Consider the following 16097-nt stretch of genomic DNA (forward strand, 5'->3'; position numbering starts at 1 on the left):
ACTTTGCACCAGCTGCTGGAGGGCTACCCAAGCACCCAGGGACACTATGGCAAAGCAGTACATCGCCTTCTTCAGTTAAAAAAAAATATTTTGTGGCAATATCAGGACTACAAAGCAGAGAGGCTGTGATTTGCAGACATTTAGCTTTCAGCAAGACAGATGGCAAGAAGGTTGTGCAGGCATCACCTGAAGCAGTAAGCCTTTTGGAAGGTATCTCTCACCTGTCTGGGATCATGTCATTAAAGGCTACATGTGTGTCTAGTGTCTGAGGAGCAGAGAAAGCCTTCAGAGGTTGACCTGACAATTCAAAACCTGCTGGTGGCCCCTATAATATCACTGTATTGTCAGAAGACAACATTTCAGAGAGGTCAGATTGGTTTCTTTGAGTGTGTGGATGTGGCACACTAAAATGACATAAAGAATTCATTAAGAATTAAAAAACCTAGGAAGTGTTCTCACAGCCTACCCCCACGCATCTGCAGCAAGTCTGAAGACAAAACAAAACCAGGAGGAGCAGCTAACAGACCAGATGAGTGTGCTGCCATTCAGAGGAATCTCAACAGACTGGAGAAATGGGCCAACAGGGACTTCATGAAGTTCATAAAAGGGCAATGCCTGCCTCTGGGGAGGAACAACCTCATGTACCACTATAGGCCAGGGGCCACTTGGGTGGCAAGCAGCTATGCAGATCTGGAGTCCTGGTGGACACCAAGCTGAACGTGAGTCAGAAATGTGCCTTTGCCTTCATCAGCACCCTGGGCTGCATCAGGAAGAACGTTGGCAGCAGGACAAGGTGATCCTTCCCCTCTGCTCCATCTCTGGAAAGATCCACCCGGAGTGCTGGGTCCAGCTCTGTGCTCCCCAGTGCAAGACAGACATGGACAGACTGGAGTGAGCCCAGTGAAGAGCCAAGGAGTTCATAAAGGGGCCAGAGCACCTATCATTTGAGGAGATGCTGAGAGAACTAGGCTAGTTCAGCCTGGAGAAGAGAAGGCTCTGGGGGATCTCATCAGTGTGTATGAACACCTGAAGGCGGGCTGCAAAGAGGGTGAAGCCAGGCTCTTTTCAGTGGTGCCTAGTGAGAGAGCAAGAGATGGTGGGCACAAACAAATACAGAAAATGCCTTTTTTTTTTTTTTTTGATCATGATGGTGGTCAGACAATGGAACAGGTTGCCCAGAGAGGCTGGGGAGTCCTGGGAGACATTCAAAACCCAGCTGGACACTGAGAACCTGCTCTAGGACCCTGGACTAGCCAGTCCCCAGGTCCCTTCCACCTCAACTAGTGGGTTTTTTTGTGTGATCTTGTCTTCTTTTGTTCTGGCTCTTTGTCCAAATCTCTTCTACTCTGATCCTCAGGTCCAGACTTCTTGGTTGAACAAGCCCTGCTCAGCCTTTCCAGCTCTTCATCTGTTCGTTCCACAGACAAGCTTCCAGCTGTACGTCACATCTTACACTTCTCCCTTTACTCAAATATTACTGTCACACATGCATTTCCTTTTTAACCAGTCTCAGCCTTTCTGGTTTTGCCCCCAAAACTGTTTCCCCGTGTCCTTACTTCTGAACTTCAGATGCCAGCTAGTTCTGCCCCATTCTCTTCACATCTACGCTCCCAAATCTCATCAGAATAAACCACACTGGTGTCTGAGTAAGAGGGGACCTGGACTGTGCTTGAACTTGTCCTCATGTATATTTTTATAATATTTCAATAAAAGTTTAATTCCCTTCCTAAATAGGAATAGGTGCACAGACAGGAACATTTGTACCTGTGCAGCCAGGCAGTATGGCAACAGCAGCGCAGCAGAAATACACCTGATAGTAGGAGCTTAAGAGTTGTGAAAACCAGATCTGTGGCCTTCATTAAACATTCACGCTGAAATACACGGAGATGTTACCTTTTGGTCATAGGTGCAGAAGAACAAGCCCAAATATTTCAACTGTGACAAGTAGGATGTGGATCTCCATTTCACAAACTGTCTGGAAGAAACAGATAAATCACTTTTCACTGTGGTATCACTACACTTCTGTGTTTAGCTATCACAGCTCTTTGTATGTTTATTTCCTCATTTTATTTTATCCATTAAATTTTTATTTTCCTACAAAGAGGTAATAGTGATGAGAGCTAAAGGCCTTGTAATACCGGAGTATATTTTTATTATACGCACAACCTGAGTAGCGAGTTTAAAGTGATTTATGTATTCAGGTTAAGACAAGCCCGCAACCCTCTGTGAACACATCCATTAAAAGCTTTTGTGTTTGTTTTGCATATTTAGTTTTTTGGTCAGCTTCTGGTCCTGGGGCACGATCTGGTGAAGGACACAACACGCTACTGAAAGGTACTATTGTGAGGAGGACACAACCAGTACGATGGTGCGATAGTCACTACCAAGCTTTCCTCACACCAGGTCCTAGTCCTGGGCAGGTAACAGTTACTGGTTTTTCCAGTGTAAACTGGTGCAGTCATCACTGATGGAAGCAGACAAGAGGACCAGGGCAGTCTGGCTGCCTTTCTCCGGCAGCACGCAGCCCTCTCAGACCCTGCCGCTGTGTTTCCATCATATCTGAAGTCCTCGCTCCCTCCCTGCATATGCAGCCTTTGATCAAACTGGCTTTGGGCAGAAACCAGAAAATGCTGTCTCACTGGAAACAGAAATAAATAAATAGGAAGGGTCCTCTCTGTTGGAGCTGTCTCCCTCAGGATTTGGGGATAAATAAACTCCAGCTGTTTGATGGACCTCTGTGAGCACTGGTCCTTCTCTGCTCCACAAATCACAGCGCTGTCCATGGAAGTGTCCACCTCCAGGTCAGGATCATCTAAAATATCCTGTGGGAAGAGAAAATTCTTCCTTACTGCCATGCCAAATCAGTCTTGTTTAAAAAAGAACTTTTTTCCCCAGACTGCAAATGACCATGGAGAGCTGCTCTCTCCCCAGGATGCCACGATGCTATGGGGTTTATTTTAAGGAAGGATCTGGTTGTTGTCTCCCGTCCCCTAAAGTGTGATTATAGAGAAGACAGAGTGAGACTGTCCCTAGAAGTGTGCATCTCAGGGATGAGAAGCAATGCACATCAGCTGCAACATGGGAAATTTTGACTGAACAGAAGGAAAAAATGTTCACAAAGTGGTTAAGCTTGGAGGTTTTCAGAAGGCAACCAAACCAGGCCCTGGGCAACCTGATGTAACTCAGAGCAGAGGCCCTCTCCATCCTAAATTACTCTACGAATCGATGATGTACAGGCTGATATATAGCAGCACAAACTGATCCAAGCCCAGAAAATAGCTATGGAGAGAGGCACAAAAACACCACCAGCAGATTGCAGAAACTGCCTGGAGTAAGGCTCTGAACTGCTCATACCCTCAGTGCAGCCAGGCATGTTTGCATGAAATTGCAGTATGCCTTCTTCCCATTCCAATTAGGGTTTTGTCAGTGGTTTGTCCCATTTCTGCATGAATTCTAACAAATTGTAAACCAAAGAAGGATCCAATTTAAAACTGGTTACTGGTGACTGATGAGATAAATTAACCTCACTTTAGCTGAATATTTCACCTGCAGTGAACCCTCCGTTTGTCTGAACGGTTGTGACCTGGACTGCACACCAAAATGTTAATCAGTCAGACAGGGGTGGGGGGGGGGGGGTGTTCTGGGATAAGTTTCTGTGACCTAAAAAATCCTCAAATCCTCGGCATGAGGATTAGTGATTAATGGCTAATGATTAACTCAGTGATCCCGCTGAGTCTTAAAGATAAATGAAAATCTCCTTTTGAACAGCACATGCCTTACTCTTTTTTTTTTTATAAGGAAAACCTAAATATTAAACCTATTAATTTAAGAGAAATTAAGACCAGCACACAAATAATGGGGCTTCAGCATTCAGCTAGGAAAAGCTTTAAACTTTTCACACACAGGGCTTTGGGCAGGGGTCAGCTTCTGTCTTCCCAGGTTTGCGAGCCCCTTGCTCAAACTGCACCGCTCTGTGCCGAGTCCCCAGGAGACAGGAACTGCTACAAGCACTAGGGAAGTTAATTCTCCAGGTTGGCACGTAGCTACTGCAGCTTCTGTTAAACCAGACCCGGATCAATTCATCCGTCTCGGGTGCCTGTGCAGCCGTTTGGCACGGGGACGCAGTTTGGGGCTCCCGAGGCGCTGCTGTCAATGGCAATACCCCGTAAAGCAAACAGAACCTACATGTGTTCTCATAATCCTGAGGCCTCTTCAATTGTATTTTTTTTGAAAATGGAAATAACAGGCAAAATTGTGCTTGTGGCTGTACTTACACTGCTGGTTTCCTGGCAGTGTCGCACTGCTGACGGACTACATTTCCCAGGAGCCTGTGGCGCAGGAGTCTCTTGTGTCACTGCACAAGGACCTTGCAGCTCTGCAGAAGGCACTTGCTGCCGCTCCCGGTGCTGGCGCTGGAGAAACATGACCTTCAGCAATTTGTCTCCTAAATGACCCAGAACAGCGCTGAGCTAGGGTCTGCTTTTGCTCCAGACACTCGCAGGCTGGCTGGTTCGCCTGGTTTGATGTTAGACGCTAGATGTCACCTGCAGAAGAAGAGAAGAGCTTACCTCTTCCAGAGAGATGGCCCCGAGCCAGCAAATTCGTGCTGTCAGCCTGTGCAGCGGCTGTGGCAGAACTAGGTACAACTCACTATCATTTTCCGAGAGGGAAGGGGGTGAAAATTTACTTAACGGGGGGCTGGGAGAACTTCAGTCCCCAAACACCTCATTCCTCAGTGTTTGCTCCAGCTTTCCCGCTCCAGCAAATCTGTTTGTTCCACTCTGCTCATCGTGACTTTCCAATAATTTAAGCCCTGCAAGTGTTTTACGCCTCCTGACTGTGGCTGGAGGGAGGGATTTTTCAGGTCGAAATCTTTGCCTCCAAGACCGAAGTGATGCAGTCACAACAGAGCAGTTGTGACTATTTTAAGCTTTGTGCTTGCTGGGTTTCCAGAAGTTAAAGAAGCAGGACTCTATGTTGCCTAAGTTAGTAGCGAGGGGCTGACTTCTTCAGGAATTTACTTTTCAAGTTGATGCAAGTTATATAAAAAAAAAGAAATCTTATGTTTCTAGTTACAGTGGAAACATCTGTAACAATGCAGTAAACTGCTTGCGGAAACACAGGAAAGCAGCACCCTGGCATCTGCACAGCACCGCTTTCTGATCAGTAACTTATCTGGACTATTTCTCAGCATATTCTATGTAATTTCTACAAGCTCTTACAGGCATATCTGTTGTATTGCTCTAATGATTTGTAATTTTTCAATCTTTGCAACTTTTTAAACATGAATACCAACCTTAATGCACAAAGAGCCTGTAAATCTGCTGAGGCTTTGACGGCGTTCCCCTAGTACCTCCAAGCCCTGCTCTGGAAGGACCCTGTAGCATGGGCTGTCACAGAGGTACCGAACCAAAGACAGTCCCTGCTCCTGGGTACTCAACGCCTGAGACAGGCTGGGATGGTTCATCACCCTGCAAGACACTCCTGGCCCGGAATTGAAATTAGAGGGAGCAAATACGTACTCATACTGTTTCAGCAGCAATCCTGGAAAGCTGAGATGGAGGTGGACCGCCTTCCCCGGCCACCAGTTACTCCAGTGAGAGAAATAACAGGCTAAACTTGCTTTTGGTGTCTGCGTTGGCAAAGAAGCTCAGGTGGTTTGTAAGACATGGGTGTCTGTATTACATGATAGCCTCTGCGGGCTTGCTCCTGACTCTGTACTCTGTGCTGCCATCACGCTGGGCAGAATTGGAGAGGCTACGCACTCAGTAAAAGATTTGTCTGACCTTTATTCAGGGGGAGTAAATGGAACAGGATTTTAAGTCCAGAGTCTGTTGGAAAGTATGTGTATCGCATAACAAATCTGCAAAAAGACGTAAGGGAGAAAGACTTGGTGTTTGACGGGAATGTTTTTTGGTTACTCATGCCCACAGCCACTTTTAACAGATCTGGACATGAATCACCTGCACCCCCGATGGGTACGGTCCCTGCTGCCTGCTGGTGCTTGCACAGCCCCCTTGTCTGCCTGACAAGGGAGACAGGGGAGACAGGGGAGGTTGTGGTGCAGACGCAGGTGGTCAGAGGGCTAGAGCACCTCTCCTGTAAGGACAGGCTGAGAGAGTTGGGGCTGTTCAGCCTGGAAAAGAAAAGGCTCTGGGGAGACCTTACAATACTTAAAGGGGAGTACAATACTATAAGAAAGATGGGGAGAAACATTTAGCAGGGTCTGTTGTGATAGGACGAGGGGTAATGGTTTTAAACTAGAAGGAGGTAGATGTAGACTAGATATTAGGAAGAAATTTTTTCCAATGAGGGCAGTGGAACACTGGGACAGGTTTCCCACAGAGGTGGTGGGTGCCCCATCCCTGGAAACATTCAAGAACAAGTTGGACAGGGCTCTGAGCAACCTGATCTGGTTGGAGATGTCCCTGCTCCTTGCACGGGTGTTGGACTGGATGACCTTTAAAGGTCCCTTCCAACCCAAACTATTCTGTGATTCTATGTTACCAGTGTGGTAGGTCTCCCTGTAGCTGTATCCGTAGTCATGTTTGTTCCTTGCTCTTTCTCTTCAGTGACATTTCCCCTGGATCTCACGAAAACTCGACTGCAGGTCCAAGGTGAAGCTGCCGTTCATCGCAATGGAGCTGCTGCTGGCCAGGCGGTCCCTTACCGTGGCATGCTGCGCACCGCAGCTGGCATCGTGCAAGAGGAGGGCTTACAGAAACTCTGGCAAGGAGCCACACCAGCCGTCTACCGCCACATAGGTGATTATCTGCTCATGACGGGACAAATTTGGGTCCTGCCTTCTGTGGCCAACAGCCTTTTGGAGTGAGCTTGCTGTATCTTCTTGTACTTTAAATATATCTGTGAGGACTTCTTCAGCTTTCCTGCAATCACACTTTGAAATATACAGGATTCAGGTTCAACCCCTTCTCTTTCCTCTCCTGCCCATTTCTTCACAGCCTTATTCTGGCTTCTGGGAAAACAAAATATCATTTCCCCGTGGTCTTTGCAGGAAGGTCTTCAGCACAAGCAAGCACTCAAGAGTCCTTCAAACAATAAATATATTTTATTTGAGGGAAGTGGGGATGGGCTGGGAAAAAAAGATAAGGTTGCAACCGCATTGCATTAGCAGTTTGGCCACAGGTAACAGCTTTCTGTGTTTTATTTGGAAATATGGTGACAGCAACAAACCTCAAGAGCACTTGTGGGAGGTTTTGTGCTTGGCATCAGCTGAGAAGGAAGCAATGTGGTTGTGTCTCCTTAGCATGTGGGCATAAACCACATTGCCACCTGGCAGACCTATGGCTCAGACAGAGATTCTAAAAAGTTCTGGCTCTAGCATTGCTAACAGGCAGCCCCCTTGCTTTCCCTGTCTTGATCACAAACGCGAGAGCAGTGACCAGCTGACCCAGGCAAGCTCCAGAGTGTTTTGCAACCAATCTCTTGACCTCTCTATCACAGCGTGACCTCCAGAAATGGCAGACCCAAGAATCGTCTCCTGCTTTTGTTTTTCACAGTGTACTCTGGCGTTCGGATGGTTGCGTACGAACATCTCCGTGACTCCGTGCTTGGCAGGTCTGAGGATGAAAGCTTTCCGTTGTGGTAATGTTGTATATTTATGCTTTTGCCTCTTTGGGGATTGTCCTTACTGTAGGAGTTCAGCAGCCCTAAAAGCTGTCTTTTCCTCATGGCTTGCCCGCCCTAAAGAGGGTAAATATAAAGTAGGGGTTTAAGCACTGATACGGAGTTTCTAATTTTAGTTCCAGGGCAATATCTTCTCATTCAGCTGGGAACAGGACTAAGAAATGTTGAAGTAAGTTTCTCAAAGGCTTAACTAGGACCATGATTACTCTAATAAGGATACTCTGTTAAAAAGGTGGAGAAACATGATCAACTGCTTCAACAGAAGCAGCTGTCCTGGGCTGGCAGGAATTAGCCTGGATGCGAGTGGAGTCAGGGCAGCTTTACCATGACTCGAGGTCTGTGATGTAGTGGCAGCTCCTTTATTTCCATGTGAGACAGAGGATGTTGGGAAGTGCAGGGGAGTGGTGGCTGACTGTACAGCTGTGTGTGACAGCTGTTGGAGGAGCCGTGAGCTATTGCACAAACGTGACACCAGCGCGAGTAACTGTGACTAACCCTACAGCTGCCTGGGTAACACAAACCAGAGATTCAGCTGAGCCAAGCTGGACTTGCAGTTCCTGTCCTGCTCAGCTCCGAGGTCACCGGAGAGCTTGATTAGCTCCACACGGGGTGAGGATGCATTTCCAACAGCATGACGGACATCTCAAATATCCCCTGGAGCTCTGCAGAAAAGAAGTGAGGGGTGGCACATCTCAGATTTCCAGCTGCTGGAGGGATGGGTCCCACTAGGTGTAGTGCAGGAGTGGTACGGCAATGCTTTGCTGGTTTGCTGCTTGCCATACTGCCTGGGTAAGAAATTATGATGCCATTGGATTATAAGCAAGGGGGACAGGAGATTTGCCAGTTCTGGTGTCGTATCTTAGCCTGAGAGACTGAAAGTTCCTAGCTACTGAAGAGGCAGATCATGAAGGAGAAAAGGCTATTTTGTTCACATGTGTATGACAGATGTCAGCCTAAGTTAAATCTACGCATCCTTCCAGAGAAGACAAGTGATCCCTACAGTGTTTTGTAAGTTTAATTCAGTAACAGTTAAATCTCACTCAGTCCTTTTATTGACAATGCAAGCAATATATAGCCACAGAATGAACTCTTTGCTTGTGAGGAATGAACAGACTTATAGAAGTTTTGAAAAAATTGATCATTTCTAATTGTCAAATCCTTGTTGTTACAATGTTGGTCATGTACTTTTATAATAACATATAGTATTCTATCCAGTCAAGTATTTTACTCCAGAATCAATTACTGACTCCAAAATGTAACGGGTTTTAGGATGGGATTTATAAAATCTAATACAAAATACTTGTCATGCCTGATGCTGTGGGAAGGGGGAACTAGAGCTAATACCGAAATGTCTGGTTCTACTAAAATAAGTAGAATCAGAAAATGAACACAACTCATTTAGTAGCAAAGGGAGATAAAGAGAAGTTTCACTCCGTACCACTGCAATTTGTAAAGATTTCCAATGTATTCTGGACCACATTTTTCCCCGTTTGGCAGGAAAGCTGTAGTTGGAGGCATGTCAGCGGGTGCCATCGGACAGTTTTTTGCCAGCCCGACTGATCTGGTGAAGGTGCAGATGCAGATGGAAGGAAAAAGGAAGCTGGAAGGAAAGCCGTTACGGTCAGTTCCTCTCAAAGTGTGGTGTTTTTTCCTGTTAATGCCTACTCTGTGGCCCAGGGTGTGGTTGTCTCTGCTTTTTGCCACCCCCTCTGCCCAGCTGCTCTGTGCCAGTGGTTGGATGCACACAATGGCTCTGGGCTGCAGATAGGATGGGAGATCTGAGACTTCTTCCATATTCCATTTGTACTTGCCTTCCTTACTCTAATGGATTGGTCCCAGAGACCCCAAACTCTTACCCATCCTACACGTGCAGCACATCCATGCCAGCTCTCTGCTGAGGGGAGGGATGCTTTCTGAAGAAGGGAAGCTGGAAGAAAGGATGGGGAAAAAGGCTCATGCAGGATGCACAGGTGCAGGGAGGGGCTGGGTCGCCTGCAGATACCAGGACACGCTGCTCTTTCCATCCAAAACTGCTGGCATCCTTTGGTGTCTCATACACTTAGTACTGCAACGCAGCTGTGGGATCAATGGGTCATCTGTCATTAGCGGCCAGATTACTACTTTACCAGGGCAACTGGTATGTCTGGCAAGATATTGTGGCATAAAAGTCAAAGATGGATCCAAAGACAAATCAAAAAATAGATACGGAGGGCCAGATCCTCGCAGGTAGAAATTGCCATTTCTATACGAGAACCTGGCACAGTAAAGTGCTGGAATATGCAAAGATTTCTCCGTAGCTGGGCTCTCTACCTACTAGTTGCATATTGATTTCAGGTTCCGAGGAGTACACCACGCATTTGTGAAGATTCTGTCCGAAGGAGGAGTACGGGGACTTTGGGCTGGATGTGTGCCAAATGTCCAGAGAGCTGCCCTGGTGAACATGGGAGGTAAATTTCATAACTTGGTCTGCAGTGCTTAAGGCCTCATCTAAGCTTTATGGAGAGGTCAGCTGCTCGCCTGGTTTTCATTCCTTGGTTATCTACACTGGGGACCTGTTTGAAGCACACTGCCCGTGACTTCTGCTTTGAACGTCTTGTTCCTGTGGAAATCAAGTTGCTTAAAAACCACTGTTTGTGTCTGAGCCTGAGGGATGGTGAGCTGGGAGCTGAGTGGGGCCCACAGCCAGCAGGGCAGGGACCTCACCAGCCACAACGCAGCCCCTTGGTGCCCAAGCAAGGTGAGCAGGACAGAGCCAGCGAAGGCAGCCAGGTTCCACCGAGATCCAGATCCTCAGGAAAGTGTCTGGTGATGAGGCAGGTCTGAGGCCAAGCCAGGAAGCTGAGCCAGCATCACATCTGGTGAAGGTCACCAGGGTCAGACACAGCTCAGTGATCACCAGCAGGTCTGTGGTGATAAGACAGGTCCAAGGTTGAGCTAGGCAGATGGTCCATGGTTCAGTGTCCAGATCAACAGGCTGTGATGGAGCTGCAGAGTGGCTGCCTGAGTGCTCAGCTGACCCAAGAAGCACTCACTTTTTCCATATATAGAGTTTGGCAATAGATACCTTGGCATTTTTTTTTCTTTTGCATGTTTAATTTTCTTTGGCATGATGGCTACCAATTTCTAGGTCATTCAGTACAGGGTTAGCTTAGCAGCAGGAGAAAAAAATGTCTTTGAAGGTAGAAAATGAGAGACGGCTAAGCTTACACCTTGTAAGCAGCAGTAAAGGAATCACTGGACAGATAATGTTTGCAGCAGGAGCTGTTGAATGAGGGCTATAGAATTACCAAGGTATGTCTCTCCATACACAACATTAACGTGCAGTCTCGGCAGGTGAACTTAAACAAGCAAACTCTTTTACAAGTGGAGACCAATCTCCACCGGGTACATTTGGGCTGTAAATCACTACAAAGAACTGGGAGGGTGATCCTCATTAGTAGGCTGAGCTCTTAAGTTTTAAGGCCAGGACATTGGAAATATAACTCAGATCTGCTGTTAACTTTCAGATCATTGTCTTTCATTCACCCCCTAGATGCCATAACTCACGTCTGCTTTCAGAAGAACATGATATAGCTTCTATGACATCATCTACTTTTTATTTCTAATGTTTCTAACATTTTTATAACACTTGCACAGTGGTGGGAGAAGTAGAACTGTCTTTATTGTGATGTTTCTGGGTTGGGTTAGAGTTACTTTTCAGAATTTCCCACTTGGGATACATTTTATCATTTGTAGGATAAATCAGAGAAGACGGTAGTGGAAGGGAGCATGTACTCGCACGTCTAATGGCAGGATCTAGGTGCCACAACCATCATCAGAAACCGGGTGCAGAGAGCTAGCTATGCCAATGGGAAGAGCTGCACTGGAAATTTAGGTCTTGCCAAGCCTCCATCCTATATAATGAACACCACAGACACCATTTACTTCTGACAGTGCTGATTTTTCTCATTATCCGCTTTACAGACCTGACCACTTACGACTCAGTGAAACACTTTTTGCTTCTGAACACACCGCTGGTGGACAACAGCGTGACTCACAGTGTTGCCAGGTGCTGTATTCCCCATTTACTCCTTTTCCACTATGGAGCATTTCCAGCCTTGCTGTCTTGATCTCCGCGACCTCTCTGTGCCAGCAGAAGCCTGATACTCCTGACAAAATGCACTCTTATACTTTTTACTGAGAAGATGTCATTGTACAAGACACAAAAGAAAGGATGCAACCACTGCTACAAAGCTGCCCTCACAGAAGTGCCTTGCTGATGCATTTAAACACCGTAGCTGACATCCACGAGAGTGCAGGAATTTTCACTTTTCTAGAATTGCTGCTGTTTTATCTAATCTAGTTTTAATTTTAGCAAACAGTAAGAATGAGCAATATAACCCCTGCAGAACAACCTCTTTTACTCCCTTAAATCATGAAGAAATCTGCTTTATAGAAGCAACAGCATAAATTGCCTATTGTGGGTCCTTTATCCCTGGCTCAGAACTGCACACAGAGCTGAGGGCAGCTGGTGCTGAGAGGACATCTGAGCAAGAGCAATACTAGCAAGGCTTCTCCCAAATCAAGTTGATTTTATGATAGCTGATTTAATGTATCTGGAATCCTGATGCTTAAATTGTCATGATAAATCTTAGTTTCTTCTTTAAGCATCTGTTGCTGTTGACAGTGGCTGTTCTGGCCTGGTAGCTGCTGTTCTGGGAACTCCTGCTGATGTGGTCAAAACCCGGATAATGAACCAGCCGAGAGACAAACAGGGAAGGTACGGACACTTCGGAAAACGACTTTTCAGTAGAAAACTGGAACCCTGAGTCTCACTAATTTCACTGGGAGTGAGGTGCTAAGTTTCTAATTTGCTCTTCATCTTTTTTATGATCATTTTACTGATTCAGTAAATGTCTGGGGGGTGTTGTTGCGATGGCCACCTAAGCATACCCAGTTACTCCAGCGGATTTCAGTTCTGATTAGACTGCAGTGAGTTTATGAAAGAGCCCTAGCTTGTACAAATTTATCAGAAACAGATTATTTTTCGGGGGGGGGGGTGGGATTTCTTAAATTGGTGTATTTGTAATCCTAACACTATTTGTTCTCCTTGCACATTGCTAGAGGTCTGCTGTATAAGTCTTCCATGGACTGCCTGATTCAAACCGTACAGGGAGAAGGGTTTATGTCTCTATACAAAGGCTTTATACCAACCTGGATGCGAATGGTAAGTACCTTTTACAAGACATTTTACCAATATGGCATTAAAATGTAAGGAGTTCTTTCTGTGTCAACGCTTTTTCAAAACTATTTCTGTCCCTCAATTTATTTAATTGCAATTAGCATAGCTGAATATAGTGGATGACACAACTGCATGCAGTGTCACTTCCCCCACATTACCTCTTGCACCTTTTAAATTTGGAAAGTGCTGTCCTGCTTAATTGTGAGAGATTTTCCTTGCTTTTTTTTTATAATTTCAGGCTCCTTCCTTCCTCCCTTCCCCAAACTTTCTGTTATTCCCTTCTTACTCCCAGCCCTGGACTCCCTTTGCATGCCTCGTACTTTCATTCCTGCTCTCTGGATCCCAGAATTGCTTTATTACCGCTCCATCCCAGCTCTCACTTTCGCCCCTCTTGCATTTAGGCTGGCAGCTTTCTCCTGCATACTGCTGGGCCGTTCAAGCTACATCTGTACAATTAAATCTGTACAATTAAGCCAAGCAGCAGTTGGAGCCTGGGAATGCAAACTCAGCTGCTAGTTTGGGCAAGGGACAATTCCCAATACCACATTTAGATGTGACTACATTTTTTTTTAAAGTCTGTAAGAATTTAACACTATAACTATGTCTACACTCTACCAGCTGGCTTCAAGGTCTTGATACTGTTTAAATTACCAGACTGAGCGCTATGATCGCAGGCAAAAGCTTCCCTTCTGTAATTTAACTGAGTACAACAGTGGCTGCAGCCTCTGGTAAGAGCAATGACAGAAAGGTTCTGCTCAGTTGCTCAGTCCCCATGCCCGTAAGCTGGGGCCCATTCACTACTGATGGGGTCTTTGTGAGTGTCTAAGGTAGACACTTCCATGGAGCACACACCAACTTAGATTTCCCAAAGGCTCGTAATTTTGGGAATGTTTAGCGAGTGTTTCCAAGGAGCAGGAAAAGGTATTTCCTAGGTACAAGGCAGCCTTCTGCCAAACACTAATCTATTACTAAAAAGAAGAAAAAAAAAATAAAGCATCTCAACTATATGGGTGCAGGATATAAATTTTATGCAAGGAGAACCGTGTAATTTTCTGATTAAGGTTTTAGAACAAGTAAACCCTTTAAAAAAAAATAAAAAGCATTCAGCCTGAAGTAGCCCTTAAGTATGAAATATTTCAAGTCAAGCACTTAGGAGTTGGCAAGCTGAAAAAAAAGTTTTAGATATCTCGTGAAGGACTGGGTAGCCCTAACCATATGCAACACTACAATATTTGTATGAAAACAAAGGCTTGAGCTTAAGAACATCATTTTTAAGAGGAGATAGCTTAATTTGTGTGTTTATTGGGTCACTTCTGTTTTAAGCCTCTAACTTCAGTGTTTGCTTTCACAGGCTCCATGGTCGCTGGTGTTCTGGCTTACGTATGAACAAATCAGAAGGATCTGCGGAGTCAGCTCTTTTTAAAATCGTGAAACCACTTCAATAGTCACAAAAGAAAGAAGAATCGTAAAGCTGACTTCTCATTCCAGAAGGCATCCTGACCCCACAGGGAACTAATTCATTTAGGAGATTGGTGGTAGGATCACACATATAGGTTGCTGCCCCAAATCCAGTTCTTACTGGTTAGGCGTAGCCGTGACTTAAGCATACTGTATGAACTTTAAGCTATCCACAGGGTAAAACTGCCACAATAATACTTCAACTGGCAGCCAGCATCAGCTTTCTGAAACAGTAAACAGAGGTAAAAAAAAAAAATCTACCAAGCAAGTAGAATATAATAGCGTTTGCTTGTTTGACAATAGAAGTGAACCTATTGTTAAGGACAAGAGTGGGTTGAACAACACAGCACTGAAAATCTTCTGTGGCCAAGCAACCTATAAAATTATTTGGGAATTTTTGCTATTATTACATATGCACACACATAAAAAGAACTACCTCTTGTTAGTTTGATGTCTCAGCCCGTAGCGCTAGGAACTGAAAAAAGAAAAAAGCCCTGATTTCAAATTTGCTTTGCACAAAAGGTGGAAGGGGTTGAGTTCCTCTTATTTCCCAGAGATCGCCTGACCTCTTCACTCACTCACTGGAGTAGTATCCATGAGTGAAATGCAGTCTTGTACCCAGGAAATCAAAAGCCTAGCTCGCTCTGCTGCTCTTGAAGAACTCATAATTCGCATGCTGTCCACACAACTGAGTTGAACTACTTGTCCTTTGAGAGTCCCAGTGCTGACGTGGCAGGCTGGGTCATTAAGGTACCATTTTTCCATGGAAATACACACTCTGCCCATTTTGAATCTAAGTGAAAATACCATGTTCTCTTCAAAACCACGAGATGTTTGAATATGAGCAATTTTTTTTTTTTAAACCTAAAGCTTTCCAGCTTTCATAGGAAAGGGGACTACTGCTGTTTGTCACACGGCTTATCTTTGGCAATCAGGAGGTAAAAATGCAGTATAAAAGCAATCATAATGTAAACAGAACAAAGCTGTCTTTGATTTAGCAATACCTAGTAAGGAAATGACTGCACAGGAGTTCTCTGAGTAAATACTCAGGATTTCTTCTGAACTAGTCTTTGCAACTTTGCAATCTTCAATGCACCAGTTTCTGATTAAATACAGTTTGGGCATCTTCTTAGCTTGCAGTTGAACTTTTTGATTGTATTGTAGATCTATTGTGGCTGTTTGAGTGTGGAAAAAAATGATCTCGCCATTATTAGCGAGTCAGAAGTTTTTGTTCAAAAATAACTGTTATTTTTGTAGTTGTCAGCCTGAGAAACTAATCTGAGTTCTTTCCTTCTTGCACACCATCACCAGCGATTACAAACCAGCAGTCAAAGCTGCTCCTTCAGTTACATCCTGCATGCTCCTGCCTGCAACCCTGTTACTCAAATAAACCTGATGCTGGATACGCAGAAGTACCTGATCTATTGAGTTAAGAAATGTAATTTTAAAAGTCCTGTAGTGAAAGACTGTTTTAATAAAGCTCTTTTCTTTGAATGTGAAACCCTAAAGAGATTCACAACAGTGCTGACCCCTAGTTTTTTGTATTAAAAATTAAATAAACAATTTGAATAGGAAAACTTGCCACTTTCTGCATTACTTCTTAGTGCTTTGTAATTCCAGATTTTTCAAGCAGAAGTTTCTACCCTGTGAAGCCCTTGGCGGTATTTATTTACTCACCAGCTTCAGTTTCAGAGGCCAAGAACCAGCCCGCGGATGGCACTGGGCTCCCTGGCCGGGCTCCCCCGTGCCCTAAGGCTGGCTGGAGTCCTGG

General features: G+C 45.2%; 1 protein-coding gene across 1 annotated transcript; it reads left to right on the plus strand.

Moving 5' to 3' along the window:
* The first annotated feature begins 4437 nt into the window (after window positions 1-4437).
* On the plus strand, window positions 4438-15183 carry SLC25A27 (solute carrier family 25 member 27). Its single transcript, XM_010129281.2, has 9 exons — window positions 4438-4640; window positions 6573-6764; window positions 7521-7605; window positions 9145-9267; window positions 9982-10094; window positions 11611-11695; window positions 12314-12406; window positions 12751-12853; window positions 14220-15183. The coding sequence occupies exons 1-9, from the start codon at window positions 4538-4540 to the stop codon at window positions 14289-14291; spliced, it is 969 nt and encodes a 322-aa protein (XP_010127583.1). The 5' UTR covers window positions 4438-4537; the 3' UTR covers window positions 14292-15183.
* Window positions 15184-16097: the final 914 nt, after the last annotated feature.

This window comes from Chlamydotis macqueenii, chromosome 3 (genome assembly GCF_036417535.1).
Source record: "Chlamydotis macqueenii isolate bChlMac1 chromosome 3, bChlMac1.mat, whole genome shotgun sequence".
Classification (NCBI taxonomy): domain Eukaryota; kingdom Metazoa; phylum Chordata; class Aves; order Otidiformes; family Otididae; genus Chlamydotis; species Chlamydotis macqueenii.